This window comes from Erpetoichthys calabaricus, chromosome 3 (genome assembly GCF_900747795.2).
Source record: "Erpetoichthys calabaricus chromosome 3, fErpCal1.3, whole genome shotgun sequence".
Lineage (NCBI taxonomy): Eukaryota > Metazoa > Chordata > Cladistia > Polypteriformes > Polypteridae > Erpetoichthys > Erpetoichthys calabaricus.
In genome coordinates, this window is record NC_041396.2 from 298,355,695 (window position 1) to 298,371,754 (window position 16,060).

At 42.9% G+C, this 16,060-nt stretch overlaps 1 protein-coding gene across 1 annotated transcript in view; it reads right to left on the reverse strand.

Annotated features, from left to right (window-relative positions):
• The window catches only part of senp1 (SUMO specific peptidase 1), a 94,682-nt gene that overhangs the window by 16,060 nt on the left and 62,562 nt on the right, over nucleotides 1-16,060 (reverse strand). The window contains exons 15-16 of the mRNA XM_028798574.2: nucleotides 13,294-13,373; nucleotides 9,542-9,626 (exon numbers count right to left, since the gene is read on the reverse strand). Of these exons, the coding sequence (XP_028654407.2) occupies nucleotides 9,542-9,626; nucleotides 13,294-13,373 (165 nt within the window). The remainder of the gene's footprint in view (nucleotides 1-9,541; nucleotides 9,627-13,293; nucleotides 13,374-16,060) is intronic.

Consider the following 16,060-nt stretch of genomic DNA (forward strand, 5'->3'; position numbering starts at 1 on the left):
GTAGATGTTAAGAAGACATTTTAATGTCAGTGATTCTGATCAAAACTCAAAGCCAAATGCTGAATTGGTGATTGAAGATGGCAAATTCATTCTGAGGTGTCAATGTAAAGTTAGCGCTCTAAGAATCAGTAGCCACTATTCTAAAAAGGCTGAATGAGGTACAGTAGCTAACTTTAATCTAAGAACATACGAGGTGAGACACAAAAATAACCGGATTGGTAAAAACAATATATAGTTATTGCTGAATTACAGCATTCTAAACATGGTCACCTTCTATATACTCCCCTTCCCGATCTCTACACCGCTCCATACGTATCTTCCATTGCTGAAACAGTGCTGGAAGTCTTCTTGCTTGAGGCTCTTCAACAGACTTGCCGTTTTTGTCTTCACTTCATCCATTGAAGAAAAATATGCTCCCTTCAGCTCACTTTTGATTTTCGGGGAACAAGTAAAAATCACAGGGAGCTAAATCAGGCAAACAGGGAGGATGATCGAGGACAGGAATGGTTTTGTCAGTAAAAACTGCTTTATGGAAAAAGCATTGTGCGCGGGAGCGTTGTCTTGTCTTGCTGTTCGCTTTTTTTTTTTTTTTACCCGACACTGTTATGGCAACTTGTGTAGCGATTGCTATGCAAATACTGACTGGGATATTCACAGGATATACCTTGCCGGTTGGCGGTTTGAGAGGGCGTGTAGGAGAGTATATAGTTCTATGGTTCATATCCGGCCGATATCCAGACGGTTTTCTAGGAAAGCCCCAAGCCCGGTTATTTTTGTGTCTCACCTCGTATAGTTCAATCAAGATTTGATTCCCATTTACTGAAGAACAGCGGAACTCTTGTCTCAGGATTTTCAACAAAGCAGGTCCTGAATTAGCAACATGGCTATAATCAATGCCTACAAAGTCAAAATCTCCACTTGCTGCAGGGACATCGAACTGTTGGCCGTAAGTCTGCGTCCCTATTACTTGCCCAGAGAGTTTGGACACGTCATTGTTGTCATCGTGTATATTCCTCCTCGGGCGGACGTGGAGATAGCGAGCGACATCATCCATTCTGCTGTTGCTAAGTTACAAACGCAGCACCCCGAGGCACATGTGCTAATCGCTGGAGACTTTAACCATGTGACGCTGGACAAAACATTACCTGCATTCTCCCAGTATGTGGACTGCAACACCCGGGGAAATAAGACTATTGATTTACTGTATGCAAACGTTAAAGACGCATACAGCGCCACCCCGCTGCCTGCGCTTGGGAAAGGAGATCATAACCTGGTTCTGCTTCAGCCTCACTACAAACCAAAAGTAAGAGTCCTACCTGTAACCACATGATCATTCAGGAAGTGGACCCCGGAGGCTGAGAATGCTCTGAGACAATGTTTTGGAACTACAGACTTGGATATCCTGCAGGGATCACATAGTGAGAACATTGAGGAGGTTGTTGACTGCACTACTGACTACATCAACTTCTGTATGGACACTGTAGTTCCAGTAAGAACTGTACGCTGCTATGCTAACAACAAGCCAAGGATTACAAGTGACATCAAGGGCCTTTTGAACCAGAAAAAAAGGGCTTTTAAAGACGGTGATCAGCATAAGCTCAAGCACGTGCAGAAGGAACTCCGAGTCCAGCTCAGGGCGGCGAAGGAGCAGTACAGGAGAAAGCTGGAGCAGAAGTTGCAGAACAACAGCATGAAGGAAGTGTGGGATGGGATGAAGATCATCACTGGCTGCAGCTCGAAGCGGGGTGCCACCATTGAGAGAGACGTGAAGAGAGCAAACCAAATGAACATCTTCTTTAACAGGTTTGACCACCCTAACCCACTCTCACCTCGGAGTACTGCACTCTCTACACATCCTTCTGCTGATACCAACATAGGAGAGACATCCCCACCCACAATTACAGCAGCACAAGTGAGCAGAGAGCTGAGGAAACTTCGTGCCAGCAAAGCAGCAGGTCCAGATGGAGTATCGCCACGACTGCTGAAGGTCTGTGCATCAGAGCTGGGGGGTCCTCTACAGCGCATCTTCAACCTGAGCCTGGAACAGGGGAAAGTCCCGAGGCTTTGGAAAACATCTTGCATCACCCCAGTCCCAAAGGTATCACGTCCTGGTGAGCTGAATGACTTCCGGCCTGTCGCTCTAACATCACATGTGATGAAGACCATGGAGCGGCTGCTGCTTCACCACCTGAGGCCACAGGTCCAACACGCCCTCGACCCTCTGCAGTTCGCATACCAGGAGAAGGTGGGAGCGGAAGATGCCATCATCTATATGCTACATCGATCCCTCTCCCACTTGGACAGAGGCAGTGGCGCTGTAAGAATTATGTTTCTAGACTTCTCTAGCGCCTTCAACACCATCCAACCTCTGCTCCTTAGGAACAAGCTGACAGAGATGGGAGTAGATTCATACCTGGTGGCATGGATCGTGGACTATCTTACAAACAGACCTCAGTATGTGCGTCTCGGGAATTGCAGATCTGACATTGTGGTCAGCAACACAGGAGCGCCGCAGGGGACTGTACTTTCTCCGGTCCTATTCAGCCTATATACATCGGACTTCCAATACAACTCGGAGTCCTGCCATGTGCAAAAGTTTGCTGACGACACTGCTATCGTGGGCTGCATCAGGAGTGGGCAGGAGGAGGAGTATAGGGACCTAATCAAGGACTTTGTTAAATGGTGCGACTTAAACCACCTACAACTGAACACCAGCAAAACCAAGGAACTGGTGGTGGATTTTAGGAGACCCAGGCCCCTCATGGACCCCGTGATCATCAGAGGTGACTGTGTGCAGACCTATAAATACCTGGGAGAGCAGTTGGACGATAAATTGGACTGGACTGCCAATACTGATTCTCTGTGCAAGAAAGGACAGAGCCGCCTGTACTTCCTTAGAAGACTGGCATCCTTCAACATCTGCAGTAAGATGCTGCAGATGTTCTATCAGATGGTTGTGGCGAGTGCCCTCTTCTACGCAGTGGTGTCCTAGGGAGGCAGCATTAAGAAGAAGGATGCCTCACGCCTGGACAAACTGGTGAGGAAGGCAGGCTCTATTGTTGGCATAGAGCTGGACGGTTTGACATCCGTAGCAGAGCAACGGGCACTCAGCAGGCTCCTATCAATTATGGAGAATCCACTACATCCATTAAACAGTGTCATCTCCAGACAGAGGAGCAGTTTCAGCGACAGACTGCTGTCACTGTCCTGCTCCACTGACAGACTGAGAAGATCATTCCTCCCCCAAACTATGCGACTCTTCAATTCCACCAGAGGGGGTAAACATTGAACATTATTCAAGTTATTGTCGGTTTTTTACCTGCATTTTTTATTACTCTTTAATATTTTTTGCTGCTGGAGTATGTGAATTTCCCCTTGGGATTAATAAAAGTATCTATCTATCTATCTATCCATCTATCTATCTATCTACAACACTGTCATATTTGATGTTCTGGCCAGTAATGCCATTCTGCTTCTGTGGCCTTCATTCTCAGTGCCACAGCTTAGTGAACATGCTCTTGCAATTTACACAGTATGGAGGGCTTACAGACTGACAGCAACAACAGGATAATAAGCTGACCTAAAATGCAATTTTTTTTTTTTAAGTTAGTGGCAACTGCATGCCACAAGTGGAGTGGTTTGCAAGAAAGAGACTGGATTCAGCTGAGGCGACTTTTCACTTTTAAACCATTTTCAGATATTTCAAAAGAGCACATATTCAGTTTAAGATTTTGGAAGTCGTCAAAGAATAAAATCCCAAACCAGTAATACTCAAAGCTAGGAAATCACGCAGAGGTAAAAGCTGTTGGTTTAAGTGACTTTATTAACGCATAATAAATCTGTGCTCTGTACGAGAAGAAAGCTGCTGTTTCTAGGCTCAAAGACATTTTTATACATAGCTTAACATAGGTAAGATACTTTGACACTCTTGCTTATGTTAATGGACAACACCTAATGGCATTTTGCAGCCTTTGTCCAATCATTTTCAGTCCAGCCCAAATTTCACATTGGATAATGCTTATTTATCAATGCCTATTATTTATTACTAGCCAACCCGCGGCATACCATACGCCGCATAATCAGGCCGCTTTTTTTAATGATTTTTAAGCACAGGGAGAAAATTAACATTTGAAAAATCGGAAATGTAATAAATCACCAAGAAAAGTAACATTTCATGTGCCCACCCCCAACTCGTCACCTGAGTCATTTTCCTCTTTGCACAGTCCATATGCACGTGTGAGTCACGTAGACTTTTCATTGTTGTTTGCGGTTTTGGCTGCTTTTCTATATATAATCCACCAAGTCATCCAACCATGGTAGTACCGAGGGGGGGGCGTACAAAGGGCAGGGACATAATCAGTGCGAGCGTATGAGCCGCTAGCCATGTTTTTGAAAGTTTGGCCCTGTGCCTTATTAATTGTCAAATTATCCGCGACAAACTGTTTTACACGCTGCATACCAACTCGCGCGTAGTATACGCCGCATAATCACGCTGCTTTTTTAATGTTTTTTAAGCAGAGGGAAAAAAATGAACATTTGCAAAATCCGTAACGCTGCTTTCAGTAAGTACAATGCACACACGTTTAATTTGTCAGCCACATTTTGCCAGCCGTCTTTTCTGGTTTGGGCCGCTTTTACAGTGTTACCGCTTGTGTATATTAAATCTTGAAATCCTTCGAGTAATTAATTAACTAACACCCACCCACCCAGCTTGTGTGAAAAAAATGTGCCCATTCTTTCATCATTTTGTTGCAGCCTATCAAAGACTTGCTGATCATGTTTTGTAGACTCAACATATATTGGCTTTTCACTCAGCGCGCATTCATCTCGGATTATTACATCCTGCTAGACTAATCTGCTACACGGCTGCGTTTGAAAAACCGACTTATCCCGGATGAGTTTCACCGGCATTAATGATTAGGAATCTGGTTGGAACAAAACCCTGCAGCCACAGGGGTTCAGCAGTGTTTGCCAAACTCGGTCCTGGTGAACAGAGACGAAACCGACTCAGGTGAGGAGTGGGGGCGGGCAAAGTAGTTGCAGCTATTGATTATTCAGTGTTGTTTGCCTGGGTGTCTGATCTGCGTTGACTGACATGGCTGTTTTCTGCGTATCCCATGGTTATCTTCCGGCAGTGTGAATGCCTCGAGAGACAGGGCGTCCTTGTGTGGTGAGTTGTTCCAGTTTGTGACCACGTCGTCGACATTATCCCAATGTTGGCAAACAAAGCCAACAGCCATGTTGCGAAGTTTGAGAGCAACAGTTTCGTCAATGACATTTTTACATCCAGCTAGTCTGCTAGACTAATGTGCTACACGTCTGCGGTTGAAAAACCGACTTATCCCGGATGAGTTTCACCGGCATTAATGATTAGGAATCTGGTTGGAACAAAACCCTGCATCCACAGGGGTTCACCAGGACCGAGTTTGGGAAACACTGCTGAACACAGACGAAACCGACTCAGGTGAGGAGTTGGGGCGGGCAAAGTGGTTGCAGCTATTGATTATTCAGTGTTTGCCTGGGTGTCTGATCTGCTCAACAGGATCATAAATAAAAGGAAAACAATGTGAAGGCAATGTCACAGGTGATCCTGTGGTATAGCGGGTCCACAGCTCCCCTTCAAAAGCCCATTTTTAAATAAATAATCATCGCACTCACAGTGTAGCGAGGGGCGTGGAAGTGTGGCTGAAACGGTTTCCGGGTGGAGTCGTGCTGCGGGCATTTCTCCCCTGTGCAGTGTGTGAGCGAGTGAGGAGAGAGAGAGAAAGCCGGTACGTTAGAGTGAGCGAGAGCAGGCTCGAAGGCAATGTGTTCCTGTGGTATAGCGGGTCCATTACTCCCCTTCAAAAGGCCATTTTTAATCAGGCAACTGACAGTAGTGGAGTCAGGCACAGAGAAGGTCAGCTGCAGAGAGAGCGTCTCGACTGTTGCAGGGCCTGAAGCAGGTGAGACGCTAATGAAAAAGAGGCACAGGGCTTATTGGTTTTTAAAGACTGCTTCCTTCATTGTGTTTTAACTTCAGTTTTAAAGGATTGCGCGGCTCTATCTTGCGCTGCCTGTGTGTGCCTCTGTCTCTCTGTGGCGCTGCCTCTGTGTGTGTGCGTGGCTCTCTCTCGCGCGCGCGCTGCCTGTGTGTGTGTGTGTGTGTGTGTGTGTGTGTGTGTGTGTGTGTGTGTGTGGCTCTCTCTCTCGCGCTGCATATGTGTGCCTCTGTCTCTCTCTGGCGCTGCCTGTGTGTGCGGCTCTGTCTCTCTGTCGCTGCCTCTGTCTCTGTCTCTCTGGCGCTGCCTGTGTCTCTCTGGCGCTGCCTGTGTGTGCGCGGCTCTCTCACGCGCGCGCTGCCTGTGTGTGAACCAAGGTTCCACTGAGGTTGACTAATGAAAAGTCAACGTGGCTCAGAGCTGCAAGTGGACTGTGGCACAGACAAACAGAAATGACGGCATGTTTTCCGAGGCGTCGCGTCCGAGTTGGTGGGCGTGGCTCTGTGATTTTTTTTCGTCGTATCCAATGGTCTAAGAGTTGGTGGGCGTGGCTCCTTCCTGCGTGCGCCATTGGCGTCTTGCTTGTCGGCGGTTTAGTGAATCCACGCCCCTTCCAGCATGCTTTCCATGGGTGGCTACTTGTCTCCCGGCTTATTGAATTATATATATATAGATGCTAATCCACCACTCACTCTTTGGTATCTGCATTCATGGTGTCAATTTATATTGATGGAGTAGTGCCATGTAAGACTTGGTGCATATCTACTCCTATGCATAACATCCCATGAATGAAGCCTTCATACATACAAACACTTCTTGTTTGTTGCCCCAGAAAAGGTGACAAGTAAAAGGCTAAACCAATCAATGAAACCCAGAGTAGCTCAATAGTGGAAAATGGATACATGTTTCCATTGAGCTCATTTAGGATCATATTTTTTTAATAAAGAGGATTTTTAATATGAATATATTATCTGATTAATAATATAAGTAATAAAATGGTTAAGTTTACAGATGATAAGTGGATTGGCAGATAATCTAGAATCCAATGCATCATCACAAAGGGACTTGCACAGCATACAGGCTTAGGCAGAGTTGTGGCAGATGAAATTTAATGTAAGCAAATGTAAAGTAGTCCCTGTAAGAAATAAAAAGGTTAGGACTGAATACATAACGGGAGGTCTGAAAATCAAAAGTACTCCTCGTGAGAAATATTTAGGAGTTATAATGGACTCATCACTATCAACTGCAAGGCAGTGTTCACAAGCCATTAAAAAGACTAAAAGAATGTTAGATTATATAGCGCCTTGATGTGTGGAGTACAAGTCACAGGAGGTTCTGCTGAAGCTTAATAGCACACTGGGGAGGCCTCATCGGAATACTGTGTGCAGTTTTGGTCACCAGGTTACAAAATGGACCCAGGCTGATTCCAGGGCTACAGGAGAAGAGCTATGAGGAAAGATTAAAAGAGCTGAGCTTTTACAGAGATGAAGAGGAGACCTGACTGAAGTGTTTAAAATGATGAAGTGAATTAGTTCAGTGGACTGAGACGGTGACTTTAAAATGAGTTTATCAAGAACACGGGGACACAGCTGGAAACGTAAGGGGAAATTTCTCACAAACATTATAAGTTTTTCTTTACACAGAGAGCCAAGGAATAAGCGATCAAGTAGTGGGGTAGACAGGAGGACGTGAGGGACCTTCAAAACTCAAAAGTCAAGTCAAGTTGGGGAGAACAGCATGTGGCCATACCCACCATACAACGAAACAGCTTGGGATCCTGGTGGGCAACCCCCCAGGCAGACACACGGTCCAGTCCCACTCTCCGGAAATGACCATCTATCTGCCGCAGCCAGGTGTTATGTAGGTGACCCCTTGGCCTGGTCCAGCCAGAGTTGGTTCCCCAACAATGAGGATCCTGCAAGCTGGATCGCCCTCGGGGAATCACGCTAACATGGCTGTAGTGCCGTAACTGATGCAGGTAATGTGCCTCATTTGGGACTCCGTCAGCAACACAAAGTCAAACCAGTGGCACCCAAGGATTCTCCGTAGAGACACAGTACCAAAGGAGTCCGTCTCAGGTCAAAACTCAACTTGATGTTATTTTAGAAGAATTAAGTGAACAGGACTGGTGAGCTTAGTTGGGTTGAATGGCCCAGTTTGGGCTAGATATATCGAATATTCTATAATTTTGACAAATGAATGGAATTTTGGTTCACACTAAGACAAGGTAATGCGTAAATTAAAACATATAGTGCTAAACTCTAAATAAAAAAAAGACTGATCAAAAAAGTCTTAGGTCTTTATTAATCTGTATATGAGCCATTCTAGGGGAAAGAATGAAAAATACAAGGATGGGGGTAATAGACCAAGCCAAACATTACAAAAAATTTGGATTACAATAGTTTTAACAACAAATTAATGGTCAGCAAATCATCAAAAACAAAACAAAAAAAAAATTAGATAACTTACTACAAATTTCCATAAACACTGAGACTCCGTTAATAAGTAGTGGAAACATATTTCCCAGTTCATTGGAATTTAATGCGAGATTCAGATTCCCTCTAGGGTTTAATTCTGAACTCCAATCAGGTCAAGCAAGACATGACAAACAGGGTGCAGTTTTGGCAGAGAACAGTGACTTTTTAACACCTCTGCTAGACACAAAACAAGAAAAAGACAACATTGTTGTAAACGTTCTTCTAGAAAGATTGTTGTCTCACTTCCAAAATTCTTCTGATACTTTCCACGTGTTTTTCGTGGTCTATTAGGGCCATACATTTCAGACAGAGGTCTTCCCTGCATGAGATGGCTTTAAACCTTCAACATCTTTTGCTTTTTACATCACCACCTGTTTCAAAATTTTACCTATTCTCTTAATTTCTCTGCCTTTACAGTTTTGTAAATTTCTGAATAGTTATAGTTGGCCTGACGAAGTGTCTAGCTAAACAATTCCAGACAGAAAACGAAACACGCTATTTTGTTATGGAGCAGTCAGCTTCTCTCAGGTCTTCCTCACTGGAACTCATCGCACTGCATGTTGTAGTCTCTCTTTGTTCTAGCACACAAGATCCATCTATAAGCTTGTTAGCAAGCCTATGATGAACTGCATCAGGATGTGTTTTGATCACTAAATAACACTTTTTTTTAGGTTATATTTAAAAAGCATCCATTATGTGTTATTTTAAAATTTTCATTACAATGATTTTACTTTTGGTTTTTTTTTTTCCAGTTTCTAGCTTTTGTTCCCCCCAAAACAATGCACAACAACAAATGTTTAAAGGCAAATGATAATACAGAGGCTCTCAGGAAGGTATAGCATGTGTTTTAATATGAAATATGTCCCAACATGCCACAGTGTGTGTTGTTAATGACTACATTTATTTAAGAAGATCCCTGGCTCATTTTTATTCCTCCCACAGTATGTATAAATATATATCACACCATCCTCTATACTCAAATGTACCTTTTCATGAAAACCCCTTGTAGTACAGCTTCCACTTCAATAGGTTAACCCCATTTCTCCTTGTTTGTAGAATATTGTGAAACTGTGGTTCACTTACGTTTCGTTTCTTGCAGTGTAGGACCCAACCAGTCGTATCCAACTTGGTGCTTTTTTTGTCCAGACTCTCTTGCTCCAGGTATTTCCTATTAGATATAACCAAACACTCATTAATTATTTCAAAGGTAAATACTATTAGACAGAAGAAGAGGGCATTTCCTCCTTTTATCACTAAAAATCTCTTACCTATAAAAGAATTCCTTTCCATTATTCTTGCAAAAGCTTCAAAGACAAAAATGCTGGTAAAGACTATATAACAATGGATTACTTTTCCAGCAATTTTCAGTTACAGCCTTCATTTACATAATCGTAGCCAGTCAAGAGACATTCAGTGGCACACTCTTGTGAAGCCAATCGTCTCATTTAACATGAACTAGTCCGAGATCGTCTTGGATAAAATCCAAATAAAACAGGCTTGATTTTCTCATTAGTCGGATTTGCGAATGGTAATTGGGAAGTACAACGTACAGAATGTTGTGACAAGGAATAAGGAACATGCGTGTTACTCTCACAAATAGAAGAGAAGCTTGGCTGTCTGATGTCTCGTATTTTACATGCCACAACAGAACGGAAAGGAGAATTAAATCGCAGAGATTGCTGTTGAACTCACTACAGCTGTTAAATTTCATAAAGCGTTGCTCTATGCTGTCAGAAAAAGGGGTGAGCACACGTGCTGGAAGATCAGTGCTCTGTTTGTAAATGTGTCAATGGCTGTGATTTTTAGTTGTGTAATTTAGTCTCACTGAAGCCAAATGCATAATATAAATGTCTGGAGACAATGAGGATGAGTGAATTTTGCTTAAAACTGGGTGTGAACTATTAGACGGGTCACCGAGTGTCACATTTCTAAAGCGATCCAATGCCTCAAGAAGGGGCGATGACTTTGAACTCCAAAGATCAAAGGTGCTCTTGTTAACCTGGCCTCACAGAGCAAGCTTTGATTTACAATGCACTGTCTGCAGTCATAAAAAGTCTCCTATTAAGGCTCGTTTATACTTCACGCTCAAAACGCGTACATGCCCGCATCATGGCTGCCACGCGTTCCCAGCGTTCATTTGACGCGTAATCTGAGCAGGTCCTCGGAAATTAACGCGATGCGTGCGCGAGTTGCAGTACCAGCAAAAAGTCGGGGGGAGCAGTGTGCTAAAAGTTGGAATGTTACGTCAGAGTCTCTGTCTACTATCTACATGTGACAGAAAGCCGCTTTGCGGATCCTATGAGATCGATGTGCCCACTTCGATGTTTGATTGGTTTGATGTGGTGAAGCAAAATGCTGACATAAAATGCATTTGTGGTGCTTTTATATTCAAGCGTCGCATATTCCGTTCGTAATGACATGATACATTTTAAAAGTCTCACATACCGTCTTGTGTGCCGTCTTTTTTTCTGGGGCTTCCTCCGGTCCTGACAGTAGTGGCAAACAGCAGTAGATCACCACACAGAACACATTAAATGTATGATATTCCAACTCTCTGCACATTTAGAATCCTAAGATTTATACTTGATATCACTTTCATGATGAAATGTATTAAAGTATGTGTGTTACATTTTACAGATAAATCGTTAATTTTGTGTAAATAATGAATGCTGTTAATAATGACACACATGGGGGTGACATGGTGGCACAGCGTTAGCACTGCTGTCTCACAGGGAGTCACGTCGCTGGTATTCCCTGCCTGGAGTTTACATGTTTTCCTGCTGGGTTTCCACAGTGTGCTCCTGTTTCCTTCCAAAGATATGGTGACACTAAAATGATGCCAGTGTATGTGTGCGCTTGTATTCACCTTGCGATAAGCTGATGCCCTGTCCAGGGATTGTTTCTGCCTCCTGCCCAACACTTGCTGGAATGGATAAATCACTGTATTGATGGATTTAATCATTAAACATCTTTTTCAGAGATATTGCGGTAAGGTGTCATCGGAATTTAATGGGTGTTTGAGGCAATTCACAACACAGCATTACCAAAACAGTTCTCACCGTGATAATATCTTGCACTGCCACCTGGTGGATTCCTCCAGATTCCCGTAAAGTACGCGCACAAGTATAAACAGTAAAACGCTTGCGTAGCAGGAGCGTCCAGCTGCAGCATGCGTCGTGTTGCGTGAAGTATAAACCCGGCCTTAGACATATAAATGTGTGTCACGTGTGCAGATGAGAACATGTTAAAAAAAATAAATAACCTGATACAAGGGGAAAAAAAAGCACTCTGTAGCATCAAATTATACACTGGGATTCAACGGCATCAATGGACAAATGGTAAACACGAATGATGTATTGTTGTAGGTGCTATGTGTGCTCTCTGTTGTTCAGCGTTACGACAATAGTGTAAGCATGAAAATATGAACCGCAAAATAACACAGTTGAAGTGAACGGTATGTCACACTCCGTCAAAAGGACTGGAGCTAAGAGAGGATAATGAAAAGCCACAGGTAATTTAGATTTCAGTGCCGAAAATATCCAAATCAACAAATCTGCCTAACACCATCAGCAGATACACAGATGAGGCTGTACGTCTAAATGAATACCTAAAGAAATCTAACATTACTGTCTAATTGGAAACACAAACATGCCATGAAAAAATAGCCACAGCATTTTGACACAAAGTAAACTGTGGACGAAGACACCAGACAAGACAGCAGGTGTGGTCAAATAGCAGCTTTATTTTCTCATCGTCACAGTGAGCAGGTTTCAGAAAAACAGGCAATCAATATTACTTGACAGCGTCAGGGCTCTTCTGAACCCCACCTAGTATGCGTGATTTAATATCATTATGAAATGCAACAGTCGACACTTTATTATACATAATCCTTGAGCCCCTCCAACACCCCTTTTGCAACTTGATTTATTGGCCCCTTTGTTATGGCATTCAGATGTAAACTAAGGGAAAACGTGATAAGGCAGTCTCAGTGTGGAATGCTTAGACCTTGAGTCCTTTGGACAAATATTTTTCTGTTTGCTCAGCAAAGCATGTTTTTAAAGCTTACTTCTGCTTAACTTTTTAGACAATAATTAGTACAAGGGAACAAAGAGAACATTCATCTTTCACAACAGCCACAGACCATAATGCTTATCTAAACTCTTTGTGCTGTTATTTGATGCAATCGTTAAAATGACAGAAAGATACTGTAGCAGACAGATGCACTCCTCAAATGTGTGGAGCCCAGTAGCTGCAGTGGTTTACTTTGTGCGTGTGTGTAAGAGAGTCTCAGTCTGCCTGCACTGTCACAGCACTCATTATAACTTGCAAATTAATTATTAATGTATCAGTGACCTCAGTACTACTGAGCTCCCGAATGGATAACAGAAATTTTTGCTTTTTATTTTCTCTCATCATTGGTCCAGTATAGTTTGCTCTCTCCGGCAGCGGTTTAAAATGCACAGACTGGAGGGAAACAGGTGGTGGGAATTTTAGGAAGAAGTCCTGGAGTTGTGGAGCCTTTATCAGTGTAAGATTTTGCTGCAATTCATTACACAATTTTCAACGGGTTGTCCCCAGATGTGTATTCTCATTTGAGAATCATGTCTGACCTCTCAAGACTACATGTAATTTGACGTGGTGCAACGACAAGATCAGAGACTACAATCAGCAAATCTGACACACCACCGTCAAAACCTTGTGTAATGTGACTTTGACAGGCGCAAGGCATGTCTTATAAGTGTATTTTTCGTCTCCATTATCGTAAAACTCTCTTCAGCACAAGAATGGAGCAGAATGGGACACGCTTGAAAACAAAAGAAAAGCAGCATACTTACTGTATTGTCTTGCAAGCCTCATTGTCGCTCCCACCCATGGAGTCAAAATAGGAGATATTCTTTTTTCTGAAGTCTACCACCTAAATATTAAAAATCAAAAATCCAACTTAATATACAAAATAATTAACTGCATTTTAAGATGCAACAGAAGCACAAGAGAAAACACTACGGCTACTAAGCTGATGGCAACACTTATAAAATAATCACAGAAGGAACAAGTGTGTCAATGTTATTGTTAATCGTTTTTCCAATAACCACTATTTTTTTTTTTTAATACACTAGGGGACTTCGTTCACAACCCCTTCCAACCCGCTAACCCAAAGGAGACACGGCCGCTCCTCAGAAACTCCTCTTAAACGGTGATACAATGAGAAACAAATAGTTCTTCATTTTTTTACCTCCTCTTTGATCGATCATCTGCTGGCTGCTGCCGTGCCGCGTGATATGCATCTCATGCAGTACTTCGAACGTTTAAAAGCATGTACAGCAGCTGTCCATTTGTCTCACTGCCTTGTCTCTCTTCTCCCCCAGACAATATTCGATCACTTTTCACTGTTCTGTTATTTCACCAAGTAATATTTTCCATTTGTCTGTGCTAATGTGATCCTTATTATCATTTTTTTTGAGCCTTTCAAATTTTCCTACTTCCATTATCTCTAACCTGCTCTGCATGTGCATCTCGCCAATGTTTTTGAATTCTTTAAAACATTCTACTTGGTCTTTTTCTAGCCCTGGCCGTGGTTAAATCTCTTGGCACAAAGTCTAGTCTCGCTTAAGTGCTGAGAGCACAGGAAGTGTGTCTGCCAAAAGCATTCCAACAACTGAAAGGTTAGATGACCGTGGTCTTGTTTGAAAATGGTTGTAAGTAGGGCGTGACTTGCAAAAGTCACCATCTCACGGGACTTGCTTCCAAAAGTTTGACGTGACTGGACCGTCTCGCGGGATGTGAAAGCGTCTCTCTTCAAAAGATCACGTCTCGTTGCAGGAAAAAAAGTCTCGTCTTATCCCAAGATTTTTTTTTTTTTTTTTTTATAATAGAGAGATGTGTGTCACAGACACAACACACGGACCAACATTGTGCTGAAAGTTGTCAAATTATGTTCCAGGATACTCAGAACACACATATCTACCTAAAACTCAATGTTGAAATACAGTGTGTATAAAACATTCTTTCCCTTAGAAGGTTTCACATATTTTTTTTGTTATGCAGCTATGAATCACCAGGGATTTCCTTTGGCATTTTTGTTACTGATCAACAGAAAAGGACTCCTTAATGTCAAAGTGAAAACAGATCAATGCAAAAAGATCCAAGTTAATTATAAATGTGAAACACAAGATAATTGCTTGCACCCCTAATTGGTTTAGCCAACTGGTTTTAGAAGTCACCGAATACGTTCAATGGAGGTCTGTCTGAGGTTTCAGCAGAGTGATTTATAAATGCACCTGCATCTGGAAGGTCCAACCTGTGGAGAGTCACTGTCATGGTTTCAATAGATGTATTTTTTATATTTTCGATTCTTGTTTTCATTTTATCACATCTTCGCACCCCCTTAGGGTGGCCCGTCCCACAGATTGAGAACCACTGGCCTAACCTACAGAACACTCCTAGCAACTCAGCGAAAAGGCAATTGAAAAGCACAAGTCATAAGACTAAGACAAGAAAATATCTAAGTCCCTGAATATTCCTTGCCATCCAGTTAAATCAACCAAAGAAGAGTACAGTAATCCCTCGCTATATCACGCTTCGACTTTCACGGCTTCACTCTATCGCGGATTTTATATGTAAGTATATTTAAATATATATCGCCGATTTTTTGCTGGTTCGCAGATTTCTGCAGACAATGGGTCTTTTAATTTCTGGTACATGCTTCCTCACTTGGTTTGCCCAGTTGATTTCATACAAGGGACGCTACTGGCAGATGGCTGAGAAGCTACCCAACCACGTATTACGTATTAAATAAAACTCCTCAACTATATTGTGAGCATGGGGGTTGTTCGCACCCCTAGAGGATACGGCCGCTCCTCAAAAAACGCTGAAAGATTACCTTCACATTGCTCTCTTCCTTGCTGGGCTTACATATGGCTGCTTTGTCAAGCGATATGCTTCCCGCACTGTGCTTCGCATACTTAAAAGATCAAACAGCACGTATTGATTTTTGATTGTTTGCTTTTCTCTCTCTCTCTCTCTCTCTCTCTCTCTCTGACATTCTCTGCTCCTGACGGAGGGGGTGTGAGCAGGGGGGGCTGTTCACACCCCTAGACGATACAGACGCTCGTCTAAAAATGCTGAAAGATTACCTTCAGGTTGCTCCCTTCTGTGCAGCTGCTTTGTCAAGCAACATGCTTCCCGCAGGGTGCTTTGCATACTTAAAAGCTCGAAGGGCATGTATTGATTTTTGATTGATTGTTTTTCTCTGACATTCTCTGCTCCTGACGGAGGGGGTGTGAGCAGGGCGGCTGTTCGCACACTGGCCTAGAGCATACGGAAGCTCCTCTAAAAAATGCTGAAAGACTACCTTCACATTGCTCTCTTCCTTGCAGCTGCTTTGTCCAGCGGTGCTTCGCATACTTAAAAGCCAAACAGCCCTATTGATTTTTGATTGTTTGCTTTTTCTCTCTCTCTGACATTCTCTGCTCCTGACGAGCACACCTTTGAAGAGTAAGATATGTTTGCATTATTTTAATTGTGAGACGGAACTGTCATCTCTGTCTTGTCATGGAGCACAGTTTAAATTTTTGAAAAAGAGACGAATGTTTGTTTGCAGTG